The 17,512-nt window shown below is 45.8% G+C and overlaps 1 protein-coding gene and 1 long non-coding RNA gene across 3 annotated transcripts in view; both read left to right on the top strand.

Moving 5' to 3' along the window:
* The window catches only part of LOC306912408, a 330,734-nt gene that overhangs the window by 293,354 nt on the left and 19,868 nt on the right, over positions 1–17,512 (top strand). The gene's annotated exons all lie outside the window — the stretch shown is intronic.
* Positions 1–17,512, top strand: part of LOC306912401 (plastin-3-like) — a 65,400-nt gene that overhangs the window by 28,020 nt on the left and 19,868 nt on the right. For both annotated transcript variants that reach the window (XR_013788371.1, XM_079488589.1), the window contains exons 2-8: positions 2,690–2,763; positions 7,043–7,194; positions 7,927–8,056; positions 11,230–11,362; positions 12,147–12,228; positions 13,248–13,413; positions 14,042–14,184. Coding sequence is in view for 1 of the 2 variants with exons in the window: in XM_079488589.1 (XP_079344715.1) it covers positions 2,697–2,763; positions 7,043–7,194; positions 7,927–8,056; positions 11,230–11,362; positions 12,147–12,228; positions 13,248–13,413; positions 14,042–14,184 (873 nt within the window). In the remaining variant the exon portion in view is untranslated. The remainder of the gene's footprint in view (positions 1–2,689; positions 2,764–7,042; positions 7,195–7,926; positions 8,057–11,229; positions 11,363–12,146; positions 12,229–13,247; positions 13,414–14,041; positions 14,185–17,512) is intronic.

Genomic DNA, 17,512 nt, shown 5'->3' with positions numbered 1-17,512 from the left:
TTTCACCATAGCTTTATCTGGGATCAGGGTTAGGTGTGACTGTTACAGGAAGCAAAGGAATGCCTCTTTCACCTCTTACCTCCTGGATGGTCGACTAAAACTATGACGAAAAATGTTCGTTGACTACCTTTTTCCACTGACAACAAAATAGAAACTAAATTAAAACTAAGCTATGATGACTAAAAGTTTCCCAAGGGAGTTGGGTTGGAACAAATGTATATGTGATAGTAGACACCTTTATGAACACATCTGTGAAGAAAGCTAGTGGTAAGCATTTGTTTTGCAGATTTGCCACACATTTCGCTACTTTTCCCTTATTATAATCCTGGGCGCTGCATTCCCTCTGCCAACCTGGGGAGAGAAACAGCCGCTTCTTTTCACCTGACAGGGGGGAGTTTCCGCGGTTTGGACACAGCGAGTGGAAGGAACACGTTATTATTTCCAACCAATACGTTTATGAGATACGTTTATCTAAAACTGACTCCCAACGTGTCACAGCATGTTGTCCTGGGCCTGTAGGTCGGCTATTTTCACCACTTTTGTGTGACACACTTGTATGATGAAGTAGGGCAGGGGTTCTCAACCCGTGGGTCGCGACCCCTCGGGGGGTCGCCAAATTATTTTAGGGGGTCCCCCAATTATTTTCAAAAAAAAAAAAGGGGTTTTTTTTTAATTTTATTTTCACGATTTTTCAAAAATAGCAGACCTACAAGCGGTGGCGCGCTATGAGCTTGTAGATCTGCTATTTTTAAATAGCTAAATTATAACAATGCTTAAAACACCAAAAGGGGTTCCCGCCCAAAATGGTTTAAGGTTATTGTAGCAGTCAATTTATATTGGGGGTCGGGAGGGGGCGGGGCGGGGGTCCCGAGACGTTGCCAAAGCATTTCCGGGGGTCCCCGGCCAAAAACGTTGAGAACCCCTGAAGTAGGGCACTAATGTACGTGTGTAAAAGTAGAAAAAGAAATGTATACATGTATATACATACATATCTTGTGAGAATGTCGTGTTTGCGAAGAAGTTTGTAGATGGTCTTATTGTTGCAGGATCTGTACTAGGTATGCTCAGAAAACATAACGTACATAAACGAGGCAAGACAAGCATTCTGACTTCAAAAGTACAGTATGAGTGATTTTACTCGAGCAAGGAGCCAAAAGTTACATGATATGATATGATATGATATGATATGATATGATATGATATAGTACTTTATTGTCAGTTCACACTGAAATGTGTCTTGCGACCCAGCAGCCAAGTATGCAGAACACCAGTGGCGTGCACAGATAGACACTAGGGGGTGCTAGAGCACCCCCTGCCCTTTTGGCAATGTGCCCTTTCAAAAAAAAAAAAAAAAAAAAACACTTTTTTTCCCCTTTTTTTCCTGTACAGTATGTGGACCATGGTAACATTGATCAATTCTTGATAAAAAGCTTCTAATATATTATTTAGGCCCCACAATCTATAAATCTCACACTATTAAGGTGCCCTTTTTTCCACTTGAGCACCTGCCCCTCTAAATGTCTGTGCACGCCACTGCAGAACACATACCGGTATACACACATTTGACACAACACAAAGAACAAGACAATTTACATACATAAAGACATGAAGACAAGAGCAATGTCCACCGCTTAGATTATCCCGTGGCTACTACGACTCCTGATTAAGCCTCAAGGTCGACTGGTGGACAAAAGACCCCTTTACAAAAGACCTCCTTATTATATGCTGGTACACCATTATCTCCTTCCTGAAGGTATCGACCTATATTCTCCATACAACACATGCTTAGTATTAGAGTTGATATCCCTTGCTAACCTTAGGATGCTGTTATCATACGTGGATGTATAAAGTTTCTAAAGGTTGTCCATCAATCTTTGAACAAATGTTCAGTTGTTGCAGCAGTTGTTCTGAAATTACATTCATGAGCTGTGGATGTAATGGAAACCCAGTCAAATAATGACAGCTTTTTATAGTATTAGGACCCACACGACCCACAGAACAACCCACAGCCATGTCTCAACACAGCAACTCTACAGCCTCAAGACGTTGAGCCTATAAGTCAACAGACGGAACAATGAGTAAACCTTTAACCCATTCTGGGCGGGAACCCCTTTTTGGTGTTTTAAGCATTATGCTATGCTTTAGCTATTGGAAAATAGCAGATCTGTGCCGCGCTACGAGCTTGTAGGTCTGCTGTTTTTGAAAAATCGTGAAAATGTGCCTGAAATCTTTGAATATATATTGTTACAGAGCGGGTTTTTAACTCAAATCTTTGCTTCTGGGAGGGTCCCTGGAACAACATGTTTTCAGATGGGGGTCGGCGGCCAATGTCATATTTATTTGGGGTCCTTGACATGAATATGTTTGAGAACCACTGACATAGAAACATGGGTTTTTCAGAAAACTGTCAGGATTTAGAAGGCATTTAAAAAATGTCGACGGTTGTACAAAATGTCTTCTGTAGAACCGTCCTCAGGTCTACATGTGTTAAAGGTCTGTAAACAGGAGACAACAGGAGTGTGACGGATCAGATAATCTCACAGGAGATGGCTGTACAGTACCTTAACTCATGGAGTTACTAAAAATACTTAAAATATACTTGTATAAGGGACTGCAGGCTCTATTGGGTGAACGTGAGTTAAGTAGGACCGTTGGGTTCATTTGGTTTCTGTTCTCTGTCTCTCTCCAGTGTCATCATGTCGGAGTCAGACAAGATCAGCCCTGGAGAAATGGAGGAGCTCAGGGAAGCATTCGAGAAGATTGGTGAGTTGTGTGTGTGTGTGTGTGTGTGCGTGCGTGTGTGTGTGTGTGTGTGTGTGTGTACGTTAATAACTGTTACTGTGTACAGAAATTATTGTGATCTGTGTGTGGGTGTGTGTGCGTGTGCGTGTGCGCTCATGTGTACTGAGTCACTTCTGTGCAAGCCAATACTGTTTCTGTATCTGTACCAATGCAACTCCAAGGTGTGTGTGTGTGTACGTTGATAACTGTTACTGTGTGTGTGTGTGTGTGTGTGTGTGTGTGTGTGTGTGTGTGTGTGTGTGTGTGTGTGTGTGTGTGTGTGTGTGTGTGTGTGTGTGTGTGTGTGTGTGTGTGTGTGCGCGTGTGCGTGCAGTAGATCAAAGGTTCCATATATCTTCAAATCTCAGCAAGAACATCTGTCTGTCAGCTGCTGCTGCACGCACACATACTGCAGACACACACACACGCACGCCACACGCATGTGCAGATGCACTCACGCACACACATTTTTCCCCAGCAGTAAAGGCGAGAAAGGAGAACAGAATGGATGTGTGAGACTTTGAATGGATGTGTGAGACATTGAATGGATGTGTGAGACATTGAATGGATGTGTGAGACATTGAATGGATGTGTGAGACATTGAATGGATGTGTGAGACATTGAATGGATGTGTGAGGCATTGAATGGATGTGTGAGACATTGAATGGATGTGTGAGGCATTGAATGGATGTGTGAGACATTGAATGGATGTGTGAGACATTGAATGGATGTGTGAGACATTGAATGGATGTGTGAGACATTGAATGGATGTGTGAGACATTGAATGGATGTGTGAGACATTGAATGGATGTGTGAGACATTGAATGGATGTGTGAGGCATTGAATGGATGTGTGAGACATTGAATGGATGTGTGAGACATTGAATGGATGTGTGAGACATTGAATGGATGTGTGAGGCATTGAATGGATGTGTGAGGCATTGAATGGATGTGTGAGACATTGAATGGATGTGTGAGACATTGAATGGATGTGTGAGGCATTGAATGGATGTGTGAGACATTGAATGGATGTGTGAGGCATTGAATGGATGTGTGAGGCATTGAATGGATGTGTGAGGCATTGAATGGAGAATAGAATGGATGTGTGAGGCATTGAATGGATGTGTGAGGCATTGAATGGATGTGTGAGACATTGAATGGAGAATAGAATGGATGTGTGAGGCATTGAATGGATGTGTGAGGCATTGAATGGAGAATAGAATGGATGTGTGAGGCATTGAATGGATGTGTGAGGCATTGAATGGAGAATAGAATGGATGTGTGAGACATTGAATGGATGTGTGAGACATTGAATGGATGTGTGAGACATTGAATGGAGAATAGAATGGATGTGTGAGACATTGAATGGAGAATAGAATGGATGTGTGAGGCATTGAATGGATGTGTGAGGCATTGAATGGAGAATAGAATGGATGTGTGAGACATTGAATGGATGTGTGAGACATTGAATGGATGTGTGAGACATTGAATGGAGAATAGAATGGATGTGTGAGACATTGAATGGATGTGTGAGGCATTGAATGGATGTGTGAGGCATTGAATGGAGAATAGAATGGATGTGTGAGGCATTGAATGGATGTGTGAGGCATTGAATGGATGTGTGAGACATTGAATGGAGAATAGAATGGATGTGTGAGGCATTGAATGGATGTGTGAGGCATTGAATGGATGTGTGAGACATTGAATGGAGAATAGAATGGATGTGTGAGGCATTGAATGGATGTGTGAGGCATTGAATGGAGAATAGAATGGATGTGTGAGACATTGAATGGATGTGTGAGACATTGAATGGATGTGTGAGGCATTGAATGGATGTGTGAGGCATTGAATGGAGAATAGAATGGATGTGTGAGGCATTGAATGGATGTGTGAGGCATTGAATGGATGTGTGAGGCATTGAATGGATGTGTGAGGCATTGAATGGATGTGTGAGACATTGAATGGAGAATAGAATGGATGTGTGAGGCATTGAATGGATGTGTGAGGCATTGAATGGAGAATAGAATGGATGTGTGAGACATTGAATGGATGTGTGAGACATTGAATGGATGTGTGAGACATTGAATGGAGAATAGAATGGATGTGTGAGACATTGAATGGAGAATAGAATGGATGTGTGAGACATTGAATGGATGTGTGAGACATTGAATGGATGTGTGAGGCATTGAATGGAGAATATAATGGATGTGTGAGGCATTGAATGGATGTGTGAGACATTGAATGGAGAATATAATGGATGTGTGAGACATTGAATGGATGTGTGAGGCATTGAATGGATGTGTGAGGCATTGAATGGATGTGTGAGGCATTGAATGGAGAATATAATGGATGTGTGAGACATTGAATGGATGTGTGAGGCATTGAATGGATGTGTGAGGCATTGAATGGAGAATATAATGGATGTGTGAGACATTGAATGGATGTGTGAGGCATTGAATGGAGAATATAATGGATGTGTGAGACATTGAATGGATGTGTGAGACATTGAATGGATGTGTGAGACATTGAATGGATGTGTGAGACATTGAATGGATGTGTGAGACATTGAATGGATGTGTGAGGCATTGAATGGATGTGTGAGACATTTAATGGATGTGTGAGACATTGAATGGATGTGTGAGACATTGAATGGATGTGTGAGACATTGAATGGATGTGTGAGACATTGAATGGATGTGTGAGACATTGAATGGATGTGTGAGACGGTGAATACTAGGACTTGGTGTGGAGGGTTTTCTGCTCAGATAACAGCAGCTTTCTGTTTGTATGATGATGACATCATCACCGGTGTCACTATGACATCATCACTGGTGTCACTATGACATCATCACTGGTGTCACTATGACATCATCACCGGTGTCACTATGACATCATCACTGGTGTCACTATGACATCATCACTGGTGTCACTATGACATCATCACTGGTGTCACTATGACATCATCACCGGTGTCACTATGACATCATCACTGGTGTCACCGAGTAACTAAGTACATTTACTCATGTACTCTGTGCTTAAAGGACCACTTCACCCTGTGCACAAAGATCACACCTGTGTGAAGTGAGGGGCGCTCCTATCGTACATCATCATGACGTTTGCTCAGATACATATTGACGTAAATTATCATTTCATTGTCAATGGGAAATGTGACAGGAGTTAAGCTGTATATAGGAGGGGCTGGCGCCCCTCAAAAAAGTATGGTAATTGTTCAGTCCGGGCTGAGCCTCGGGCCGGCCCAGTTGGGACCCAGTCAGGACCCAGTTAGGACCCAGTTAGGACCCAGTTAGGGCCCAGTTAATTGGCTATCGCCCAATCGCCCACTATCGCCGGGCGATGTCGCCCAAAAGATGAATTATTTGTATCTTTTCGGCCGATGTTCCTCCGCCCACTTTTCGACCATCGCCTGCACTGGCTCCCGGTCGCTGCCCGCACAGAATACAAAACTCTGATGTTGGCATTTAAAGCAACCAAAGGTATGGCTCCCCCATATCTTGCCAGCATGATTGAACCCTACAAACCCTCCCGCGCACTCAGATCAGCCAACGCAGGGAAGCTGGAAGTACCCTCACTAAAAACGCCGGGACAACGCTCCACACGTCCCAAACTCTTCTCCCTTCTGGCCCCAAAACTGTGGAATGCACTTCCCGTTGCAATCAGAACTGCAGCATCACTCCCGATCTTCCGCCGTAGTCTGAAAACCCACCTTTTCAGACTCCATCATGGCCCATAGCACTTACCCTACCCCCCTTAGACAGCACTTCTTAGACTTATATAGCATTTGAAACAGACTTATAGCATGTCATGTAGACAGCACAATAAGTGCATTGTATGTAGTCATAGCACTTCATAGTATATAGTGTATAGTAGTCATAGCACTTCATAGTATATATGTACAGCATAGTATAGCATATATGTGTAGTTTATATGTATAGTGTCATTATATAGATATGTTCTAGTTATAGTTTATATGTATAGTGTCATTATATAGATATGTTCTAGTCACGTTCTTAGCTTACGCATGTTTCGCGATAAATGCTTTTTTACATATGTGATGTATTCCCATGCTTTTTGTTCTTGCTTATTGTAAGTCGCTCTGGATTAAGAGCGTCTGCTAAATGCCTAAATTGTAAATTGTAAATTGTAAATTGTAAATCGCCTGCTATCGCCTCTATCGCCGTCTTCGTCTGTTGTTGATCTGTTACGGTTACCAAACGTCTTTTCCGTTGTTTCTATATTTTACAGATACCAACAGTAATGGCTTCATCTGCGACGCGGAGCTCAGCGACCTGTTCAAGGAGGTCAACCTGACCATGCCCGGCTTCAAGATCAGAGAACTGATCCAGAAACTGGACCGCGACCAGGACAACCAGATCAACTTTGTGGAGTTCACCTCTGTAGGTAACACTAACTCACTAACCAACTAACTAACTAATTAACTAAATCAGTGTTGAGTTTGCCTTAGAAAATTATTATTACTATTATTTTTGAGGGGCGCTATAGCCCCTCCTATACACTGGTTTAATGTTTGTCTTTAGTTCAATGTTTGTTTTGTAAACGCCATTGACAATGGATGGAAAATGTCCATCAGCTGGAATCGAACCCATGACCTGTGAGGTGACAGCACTACCGACTGTGCCACCGCGCCCCGCCTTAGAGAATTATGACAACAAATGTTCGTCGACTACCTTTTTTTCACAGAAACACTAACACTAAATAACTATGACTAGGTCCTCTAAGGTCGTCTACATTTCATGAGCTTTCATTAGTCAGGTTTCACTCACAAACAAAGTAAAAACTACGCTATGATGACTATGACTAAACTATGACTAAATATACTGATGTAGTTTTAGTTGACGAAAAATTAGATTAAAATGAAAACCTTTCAGATGACTCACTCACTCACTCACTCACTCACTCACTCACTCACTCACTCACTCACTCTAATCTAACTAATCTCACAATTTACTTACGTAACTGATCAGATGCAGAGTAATGCTGTCTTGTTTTCCCTTCCTACCAATCTTCTGAATTTGGATAGAAACCCATAATTTTACAGGCTAATAAAGCACAATAGATGGTCCTTCTCATGTCCAAAGTTGTCTGTGTGTGCGCGCCCCCCCCCCCAGATCTGCCAGGACTTGAAGAACGACCATGTGGCTCAGGGCTTCAGGAAGGCCATCAACAAGAAGGAAGGCCTCCTGGCCTTCGGGGGCACCAGTGAGATCTCTAGTGTAGGAACTCAGCATTCCTTCTCCGGTTAGTAGGAATAAAAAAACAGCCACACTTGTTTGAATGTGTCACAGTCCACTGGTTCTCACCACTGGGGGTCCAAATGAAAAGGTTTGAGGTTTGTAAAGTGTTCAAATGGAACCAAATGGACCCTCACGGGTCTGTACAGTGTTCAAATGGACCCTCACGGGTCTGTACAGTGCTCAAATGGAACCAAATGGACCCTCACGGGTCAGTACAGTGTTCAAATGGAACCAAATGGACCCGCCGTCATTGAGAACTTGTGTTAGTCAGTGTCCATTAGCTTGTTATATTTTCCTTTTTGTTTTCTCAGTAGGAAAGCTGAGAGACAGACAGCTGAGAGGGAGACAGTGTAGGAGAGACAGACAGTAGGACAGCTGAGAGGGAGACAGTGTAGGAGAGACAGACAGTAGGACAGCTGAGAGGGAGACAGTGTAGGAGAGACAGACAGTAGGACAGCTGAGAGGGAGACAGTGTAGGAGAGACAGACAGTAGGACAGCTGAGAGGGAGACAGTGTAGGAGAGACAGACAGTAGGACAGCTGAGAGGGAGACTGTAGGAGAGACAGACAGTAGGACAGCTGAGAGGGAGACAGTGTAGGAGAGACAGACAGTAGGACAGCTGAGAGGGAGACAGTGTAGGAGAGACAGACAGTAGGACAGCTGAGAGGGAGACAGTGTAGGAGAGACAGACAGTAGGACAGCTGAGAGGGAGACAGTGTAGGAGAGACAGACAGTAGGACAGCTGAGAGGGAGACAGTGTAGGAGAGACGGACAGTAGGACAGCTGCGAGGGAGACAGTGTAGGAGAGACGGACAGTAGGACAGCTGAGAGGGAGACAGTGTAGGAGAGACAGACAGTAGGACAGCTGAGAGGGAGACAGTGTAGGAGAGACGGACAGTAGGACAGCTGAGAGGGAGACAGTGTAGGAGAGACAGACAGTAGGACAGCTGAGAGGGAGACAGTGTAGGAGAGACAGACAGTAGGACAGCTGAGAGGGAGACAGTGTAGGAGAGACGGACAGTAGGACAGCTGAGAGGGAGACAGTGTAGGAGAGACAGACAGTAGGACAGCTGAGAGGGAGACAGTGTAGGAGAGACAGACAGTAGGACAGCTGAGAGGGAGACAGTGTAGGAGAGACAGACAGTAGGACAGCTGAGAGGGAGACAGTGTAGGAGAGACAGACAGTAGGACAGCTGAGAGGGAGACAGTGTAGGAGAGACAGACAGTAGGACAGCTGAGAGGGAGACAGTGTAGGAGAGACAGACAGTAGGACAGCTGAGAGGGAGACAGTGTAGGAGAGACAGACAGTAGGACAGCTGAGAGGGAGACAGTGTAGGAGAGACAGACAGTAGGACAGCTGAGAGGGAGACAGTGTAGGAGAGACAGACAGGAGGACAGCTGAGAGGGAGACAGTGTAGGAGAGACAGACAGGAGGACACCTGAGAGGGAGACAGTGTAGGAGAGACAGACAGTAGGACAGCTGAGAGGGAGACAGTGTAGGAGAGACAGACAGTAGGACAGCTGAGAGGGAGACAGTGTAGGAGAGACAGACAGTAGGACAGCTGAGAGGGAGACAGTGTAGGAGAGACAGACAGGAGGACAGCTGAGAGGGAGACAGTGTAGGAGAGACAGACAGGAGGACAGCTGAGAGGGAGACAGTGTAGGAGAGACAGACAGGAGGACAGCTGAGAGGGAGACAGTGTAGGAGAGACAGACAGTAGGACAGCTGAGAGGGAGACAGTGTAGGAGAGACAGACAGTAGGACAGCTGAGAGGGAGACGGTGTAGGAGAGACAGACAGTAGGACAGCTGAGAGGGAGACGGTGTAAGAGAGACAGACAGTAGGACAGCTGAGAGGGAGACGGTGTAGGAGAGACAGACAGTAGGACAGCTGAGAGGGAGACGGTGTAGGAGAGACAGACAGTAGGACAGCTGAGAGGGAGACGGTGTAGGAGAGACAGACAGTAGGACAGCTGAGAGGGAGACGGTGTAGGAGAGACAGACAGTAGGACAGCTGAGAGAGAGACAGTGTAGGAGAGACAGACAGGAGGACAGCTGAGAGGGAGACAGTGTAGGAGAGACAGACAGTAGGACAGCTGAGAGGGAGACAGTGTAGGAGAGACAGACAGTAGGACAGCTGAGAGGGAGACAGTGTAGGAGAGACAGACAGGAGGACAGCTGAGAGGGAGACAGTGTAGGAGAGACAGACAGGGGGACAGCTGAGAGGGAGACAGTGTAGGAGAGACAGACAGGAGGACAGCTGAGAGGGAGACAGTGTAGGAGAGACAGACAGTAGGACAGCTGAGAGGGAGACAGTGTAGGAGAGACAGACAGTAGGACAGCTGCGAGGGAGACAGTGTAGGAGAGACAGACAGTAGGACAGCTGAGAGGGAGACAGTGTAGGAGAGACAGACAGGAGGACAGCTGAGAGGGAGACAGTGTAGGAGAGACAGACAGGAGGACAGCTGAGAGGGAGACAGTGTAGGAGAGACAGACAGGAGGACAGCTGAGAGGGAGACAGTGTAGGAGAGACAGACAGTAGGACAGCTGAGAGGGAGACAGTGTAGGAGAGACAGACAGTAGGACAGCTGAGAGGGAGACAGTGTAGGAGAGACGGACAGCTGAGAGGGAGACAGTGTAGGAGAGACAGACAGTAGGACAGCTGAGAGGGAGACAGTGTAGGAGAGACAGACAGTAGGACAGCTGAGAGGGAGACAGTGTAGGAGAGACAGACAGTAGGACAGCTGAGAGGGAGACGGTGTAGGAGAGACATACAGTAGGACAGCTGAGAGGGAGACAGTGTAGGAGAGACAGACAGCTGAGAGGGAGACAGTGCATTGTAGGAGAGGGAGACAGTGTAGGAGAGACAGACAGTAGGACAGCTGAGAGGGAGACAGTGTAGGAGAGACAGACAGTAGGACAGCTGAGAGAGAGACAGTGTAGGAGAGACAGACAGTAGGACAGCTGAGAGGGAGACAGTGTAGGAGAGACAGACAGTAGGACAGCTGAGAGGGAGACAGTGTAGGAGAGACAGACAGTATAGGGAAGGGTGAGAGAGGGCGGGGGTGAGGGGGGGTTTGGGAAGAGCACGCACCACTGCAGAAACTGAGGTGAATTGGAGGATGCATTAGCTAATTGGATGTGTGTGCGTGTGCGTGTGCGTGCGTGCGTGTTGCAGAGGAGGAACGCTATGCCTTCGCCAACTGGATCAACTCGGCTCTGGAGAAAGACCCAGACTGCAAACATGTCCTGCCCATCAACCCCAGCACCGACGCTCTGTTCCGGGCTGTAGGAGACGGAATCCTGCTCTGGTAAAGATTTGCAAAATTAAAAAGAAATAGCGGATTTGTACCGGACCTGGTGACGAGGTCTGTGGCCTTGTGGTTAGAGTGTCCGCCCTGAGACTGGGAGGTCGGGGTTCGATCCCCGGCCGGGTCATACCAAAGACCCAGTGCCTCCCTGCTTGACACTCCGCATCAATGGTTGGATTGGGGGCAAGTCCCTGCAACATACTAGCGTCATGTCCAGGGGGTGTACCTGTACATCAAGCTGCCTCACGCTACAGAAACAGGAGATGGGCTCCTGCCCTGTGGGCCTCATGGCTCGGCAAGGCTTACTTGGTGACGAGGCCGTCGTGTTATGACGAAACCGGAAATCAAGTCATCCTCTGGGCTGCTAGGGCTTCTGGGAAATTGAGCCCAATGCATGTGGACGGGCCGTTTGTTCAGACTACAACATGCTGTGCAGGGTGGTTTCGTTTCTCATTGTCATGGTCATTGTCATGGTCATTGTCATGGTCATTGTCATGGTCATTGTCATGGTCATTGTCATGGTCATTGTCATGGCCGCTGGTTCTTCTGATCAACAACAAACCATCGGATGTTCGTGGTTGAAAGCTGCAAATACTTCAGCGTATGCTAAGGGTAATAAGACAATCTCTGCAGCGTAGAATATTGGATTAAATAGCGGGGAATGCGCGTTACGCAGTAGAACTGTTAAAACATCTCATACTCCCATAATGGGCAGATGGCCCATTTTAGGTATTTTTCTTCACGATTATTGAATGACTGTAATGTTGTTATTGTTTATTTGCAGTAAGATGATCAACCTGTCTGTTCCCGACACCATCGATGAGAGGACCATCAACAAGAAGAAACTATCCCCTTTCACTACGCAGGTTGGTTCACTAGCCCAGTGTTCACTAGCCCAGTGTCCACTAGCCCAGTGTTCACTAGCCCAGTGTCCACTAGCCCAGTGTCCACTAGCCCAGTGTCCACTAGCCCAGTGTCCACTAGCCCAGTGTCCACTAGCCCAGTGTCCACTAGCCCAGTGTCCACTAGCCCAGTGTTCACTAGCCCAGTGTCCACTAGCCCAGTGTCCACTAGCCCAGTGTTCACTAGCCCAGTGTCCACTAGCCCAGTGTTCACTAGACCAGTGTTCACTAGCCCAGTGTCCACTAGCCCAGTGTCCACTAGCCCAGTGTTCACTAGCCCAGTGTCCACTAGCCCAGTGTCCACTAGCCCAGTGTTCACTAGCCCAGTGTCCACTAGCCCAGTGTTCACTAGCCCAGTGTTCACTAGCCCAGGGGGTCCTCAACGGTTTTGGCTGGGGAGTCAGTGGGGACCCCCGGGAATGCTTTGGCATTGTATCGCGCCCCACCCCCCTGCCCCCCGATCCCCTTTCCCACCCCCAATACAAATTGACCACTACAATAACCTTAATAATAGCGATAAATAAATACTGAAACCAGATATAATCATTAAGGAAAGTTTATGCATGTACTATGTGTACTATGTAAACTCTTCATTTCCATTGTCCAGCCATTCAGTTGGCTGGAAAATGGTGCAACGCGATTAATCTAAAAATGGTTTAATCGGTGGCATCCCTAATCTGGACGGAGATACAGGACTTTGATTTGGGGCAAGGTTGGTAGTCCACTATACAGTAATCTTATGATATTCAGTCGACTAAAACTAAAACGATTTAGATGACTAAAACTAAACGAAATTCCGTTCAAAAGATTGTAACTAAAACAAAATCCAAATGTTTTGTGATCGGTGACACGTGTGTGTGTGTGTGTGTGTGTGTGTGTGTGTGTGTGTGTGTGTGTGTGTGTGTGTGTGTGTGTGTGTGTGTGTGTGTGTGTGTGCGTGTGCGCGTGTGTGTGTGCGCGTGTGCGTGCGTGCGTTCGTTCAGGAGAATCTCAACCTGGCTCTGAACTCTGCGTCGGCCATCGGCTGCCACGTGGTGAACATCGGAGCTCAGGACCTGAAGGAGGGGAAGCCTCACCTGGTGCTGGGCCTCCTGTGGCAGATCATCAAGATCGGCCTGTTCGCCGACATCGAGCTGAGCCGCAACGAAGGTAGCGCACACACGCACGCACGCACGCACGCACGCACGCACGCACGCACGCACACACTTTCCGCATGTCTGGAACAGACTCCCAGAAACCTGCAGGTCGGCTACAGCTCAAGTATTTCCAAATCGCAGCGAAGAAAAAACCTTTGTCTGTCTGTTTGTCACTGCCTTTCATTCTTTACTTCTTTGATGCATTACTTATTTCACTCTCTTATTTTAAATGTTACTTCTTTTGTTTTTTTTGCATTCAAATGTGCTTTTTATATAAACTTAATTTGCTTAATGTGAATGTAAATCACATTGAGAGTTATCCTTGTTGTTGTTGAAATGTGCTAAACAAATTAACTTGGCTTGCCTCGCCGGCCCTAATACTATTACCTTGATTAAAAACAACATTGATGACGCTCCCTCCCAACTTACAGCAGACTCATAGTCCTCTTCCTGTGTGTGTGTGTGTGTGTGTGTGTGTGTGTGTGTGTGTGTGTGTGTGTGTGTGTGTGTGTGTGTGTGTGTGTGTGTGTGTGTGTGTGTGTGTGTGTGTGTGTGTGTGTGTGTGTGTGTGTGTGTGTGTGTGTGTGTGTGTGTGTGTGTGGTGTGTGTGTGTGTGCATGTGCGTGCGTGTGTGTGCGTAGTTCTGGCAGCTCTGCTCCGGGAGGGGGAGGAGTTGGAGGAGTTGCTGAAACTCAGTCCAGAGGAGCTGCTGCTGCGCTGGGCCAACTTCCACCTCAGCAAGGCTGGCCTGCCTGCCATCAACAACCTGAGCTCTGATGTCAAGGTAAAATAATTACCCTAACCCCCCATCAACAACCTGAGCTCTGATGTCAAGGTAAAATAATTACCCTAACCCCCCATCAACAACCTGAGCTCTGATGTCAAGGTAAAATAATTACCCTAACCCCCCATCAACAACCTGAGCTCTGATGTCAAGGTAAAATAATTACCCTAACCCCCCATCAACAACCTGAGCTCTGATGTCAAGGTAAAATAATTACCCTAACCCCCCATCAACAACCTGAGCTCTGATGTCAAGGTAAAATAATTACCCTAACCCCCCCATCAACAACCTGAGCTCTGATGTCAAGGTAAAATAATTACCCTAACCCCCCATCAACAACCTGAGCTCTGATGTCAAGGTAAAATAATTACCCTAACCCCCCCATCAACAACCTGAGCTCTGATGTCAAGGTAAAATAATTACCCTAACCCCCCCCATCAACAACCTGAGCTCTGATGTCAAGGTAAAATAATTACCCTGATCCTAACTCCTAAACCCTACTCTCGTATTCCCAGACTGTTTTCTAAATGCTTCCGTCATTAAGTCTCTTATCATGAGTAAAACATAAAGCGGAGCCTCCTCGCAAATTAATCATAATATAATATAATATCCTGCTATATTTTTCAAAAATAGCAGATCTACAAGCTCGTAGCGCGGCACTCGGTGCCGCGCTATGAGCTTGTGGATCTGCTATTTTTCAATAGCTAAAGTATAACATAATTATGCTTAAAACACCAAAAGGGCTTCCCGCCCAGAATGGGTTAAAGTAAACTCATGGTCTGTAAAAGGCATGCGGCCCACCCATCTGACCCCTCAACGGCCTCCCCAGCATCTGCTACTAACTAATCCATGCATGGGTGCAAACTGTGGCTTAATGCGGCCCGCAGGTTCATATCGGAATATATTATTGATTTAATCTGTTTACAATCCCAAACATGACCAGCTTTAATTTCTTCAGTCTATATTAGTAGCTTTTTTAAATTTCCAATGTATTTGTATTTAAGTTCATGAAGTTAACTTTTTTTTTGTTTTACTTTCATGAAGTTGATTTTTTAGAATTTTCGTTTTGTCATGTCATATGAAAGCAGGGAACCATAGCTTCAAATTGACATATTGGTTGTTCAGTTTGACCCACCAGTTTTGGAGATATGGCTTATATAGTAATGTCTTGCAGAGAAACGGAGAGTTGAGAAAACAGGCTTGAAAGGTTCACTTCATGTGGACTCTTACACCTAGCTACATGTTTAAGCTTTTATTTCATATTCACATCAGCTCTGACACTTATTTCAGACATGCTCTATTATGTGAAGAGTCTGCCTGTGCTATTAACTCATTTAAAAAAAAAAAGAAAAGCTGGTGAAAAGCTGGAATTTGCGCGATGGCAGTCTCTCAGTCAAATCTGGTCACATAATTATGAAAAAGTAGGGCATTAATAAAAAATCACACCCGTGTGAACTGAGTGGTGCAACACCCCCCCCCCCCTCTCTCTCTTGCTCTCATTAGCAGGCAACAGTGCAGCACTATTTCTCTCTCTCTGTTTCTGGCACGACAGCGCCCCTACTGGTACTCATGAGTCACACATGAGTCACACACAAACATAGGTTAACACGAGTCACATAGGTGTCGCACGGACACGGACACGGACATTGCTGTTCCTTGGAGTGGTTGCACCATTCAAAAAGTTAAATTCGGGAGATAAGAGATTTCTGCCCAACAGTGTATATATTGCAACGTGGGCCTCTGGAGTGAGTGTTTAAATAATAGTAGCCTTCTGAATCATCACAGTTTCCCCCCTGAACTAATCATTAACACTCTGCATGCTGCTGACTTGACCCATTTTTGGACTGAGGTCGATTTAAAAAAAAAAGTCTTCTAAATCCTGACAGTTTTCTGAAATACCTATGTGTCTATGTCAGTGGTGCTCAATGTCAGTGGTGCTCAACCTATTTCATGTCAAGGACCCCCAGAAGGACCCCCAGCGCTCGTAGCTTGTAGATCTGCTATTTTTCAATAGCGAAAGTATAACATAATGCTTGAAACACCAAAAGGGGTTCCCGTCCAAAATGGGGAAAAAATAATAGTTGCCCTCTGAATCATCACAGTTTCACAGCCCTGAACTAATCATTAACACTCTGCATGCTGTTGACTTAACCCTTTTTGGACTGAGACCTGTCGATAAAAAAAAAAAGGCTTCTAAATCTGAAAAACCTATGTTTCTATAACAGTCGTTCTCAAACATTTTCATGTCAAGGACCCCCAGAATCATCTGTATCTGGCCACCGACCCCCATCTGAAAATATGTTGCTCCAGGGACCCCCCCCAGAAGAAAAGATTTGACTTAAAAACGTTCGCTCTGAAAGAATATAATATTCAAAGATTTGCTGCACATTTTCACGATTTTTCAAAAATAGCAGACCTACGAGCTCGTAGCGCGGCACTCGGTGCCGCGCTATGAGCTTGTAGATCTGCTATTTTTCAATAGCTAAAGCATAACATAATGCTTTAAACACCAAAAGGGGTTCCCGTCAAGAATGGGTTTGGACCTCTGAATCATCAAAGTTTCCCAACCCCTGAACTAATCATTAACACTGTGCATGCTGTTGACGTAATAACCATGTGTGACTGACTGACTGTCCGTCCTTGTCTGTCCTTTCATGTCAAATTTCCATATTATCCTTTTCTGTCTCTCTGTTCTTATGATTCTCACTGTGTTTCTGTTCCATCCTGCCTCAGATAGGTGACTTCTCCAACTCGGTGAAGGTATCTCATCTCTTTCAATCTTCTTTCTTTTTCAGTCTCACTTTCACACGAGAACGAACAGAGCTTCAGAGAAAACGGCCCGTTGTTGCGTTCTCATTTTACATTCAGATTGTACACGACGACGCTGTAGTGTGCATGCCAGGTCGCTAGGTGGCGGTGTGACGCACTGCCATATAGACCAGGCACACATGCGTAGTACTGGAACCATAGACATAGACGCCCCTTTCGGCTCTGGAGCGTATGTGCTCAAGGGAGGGCAAAACATTCCCCAGATTCCTTGGGAAGCCCCACGGAAGCATGAGCGTGCGTCACAGAGCGCATGTTTGGGTCTGATAAGTCCTGGAAAATATGCGCTGTGATTGGCCAGTTGTCACTTGAGTGGCAGCGTGACGTAGTGTACCGTCCACTCTTCCGGCGTCCCAGTGTAAATTCTTCCGCCATCCCGTCGACACACATGGCTCCAATGAACTGCAGCAGCCAATGAGGCATCTATTCTTTTTAATACCTATGACTGGAACCACCTACCGTCCTACTTCCTGTCACAAGGCTCTTTGTTTACATATATGGT

This window comes from Electrona antarctica (genome assembly GCF_951216825.1).
Source record: "Electrona antarctica genome assembly, chromosome: 19".
In the NCBI taxonomy this organism is placed as follows: domain Eukaryota; kingdom Metazoa; phylum Chordata; class Actinopteri; order Myctophiformes; family Myctophidae; genus Electrona; species Electrona antarctica.
The sequence above is the reverse complement of the archived record's forward strand: the minus strand, read 5'-3'. Positions and strand labels throughout refer to the sequence as shown.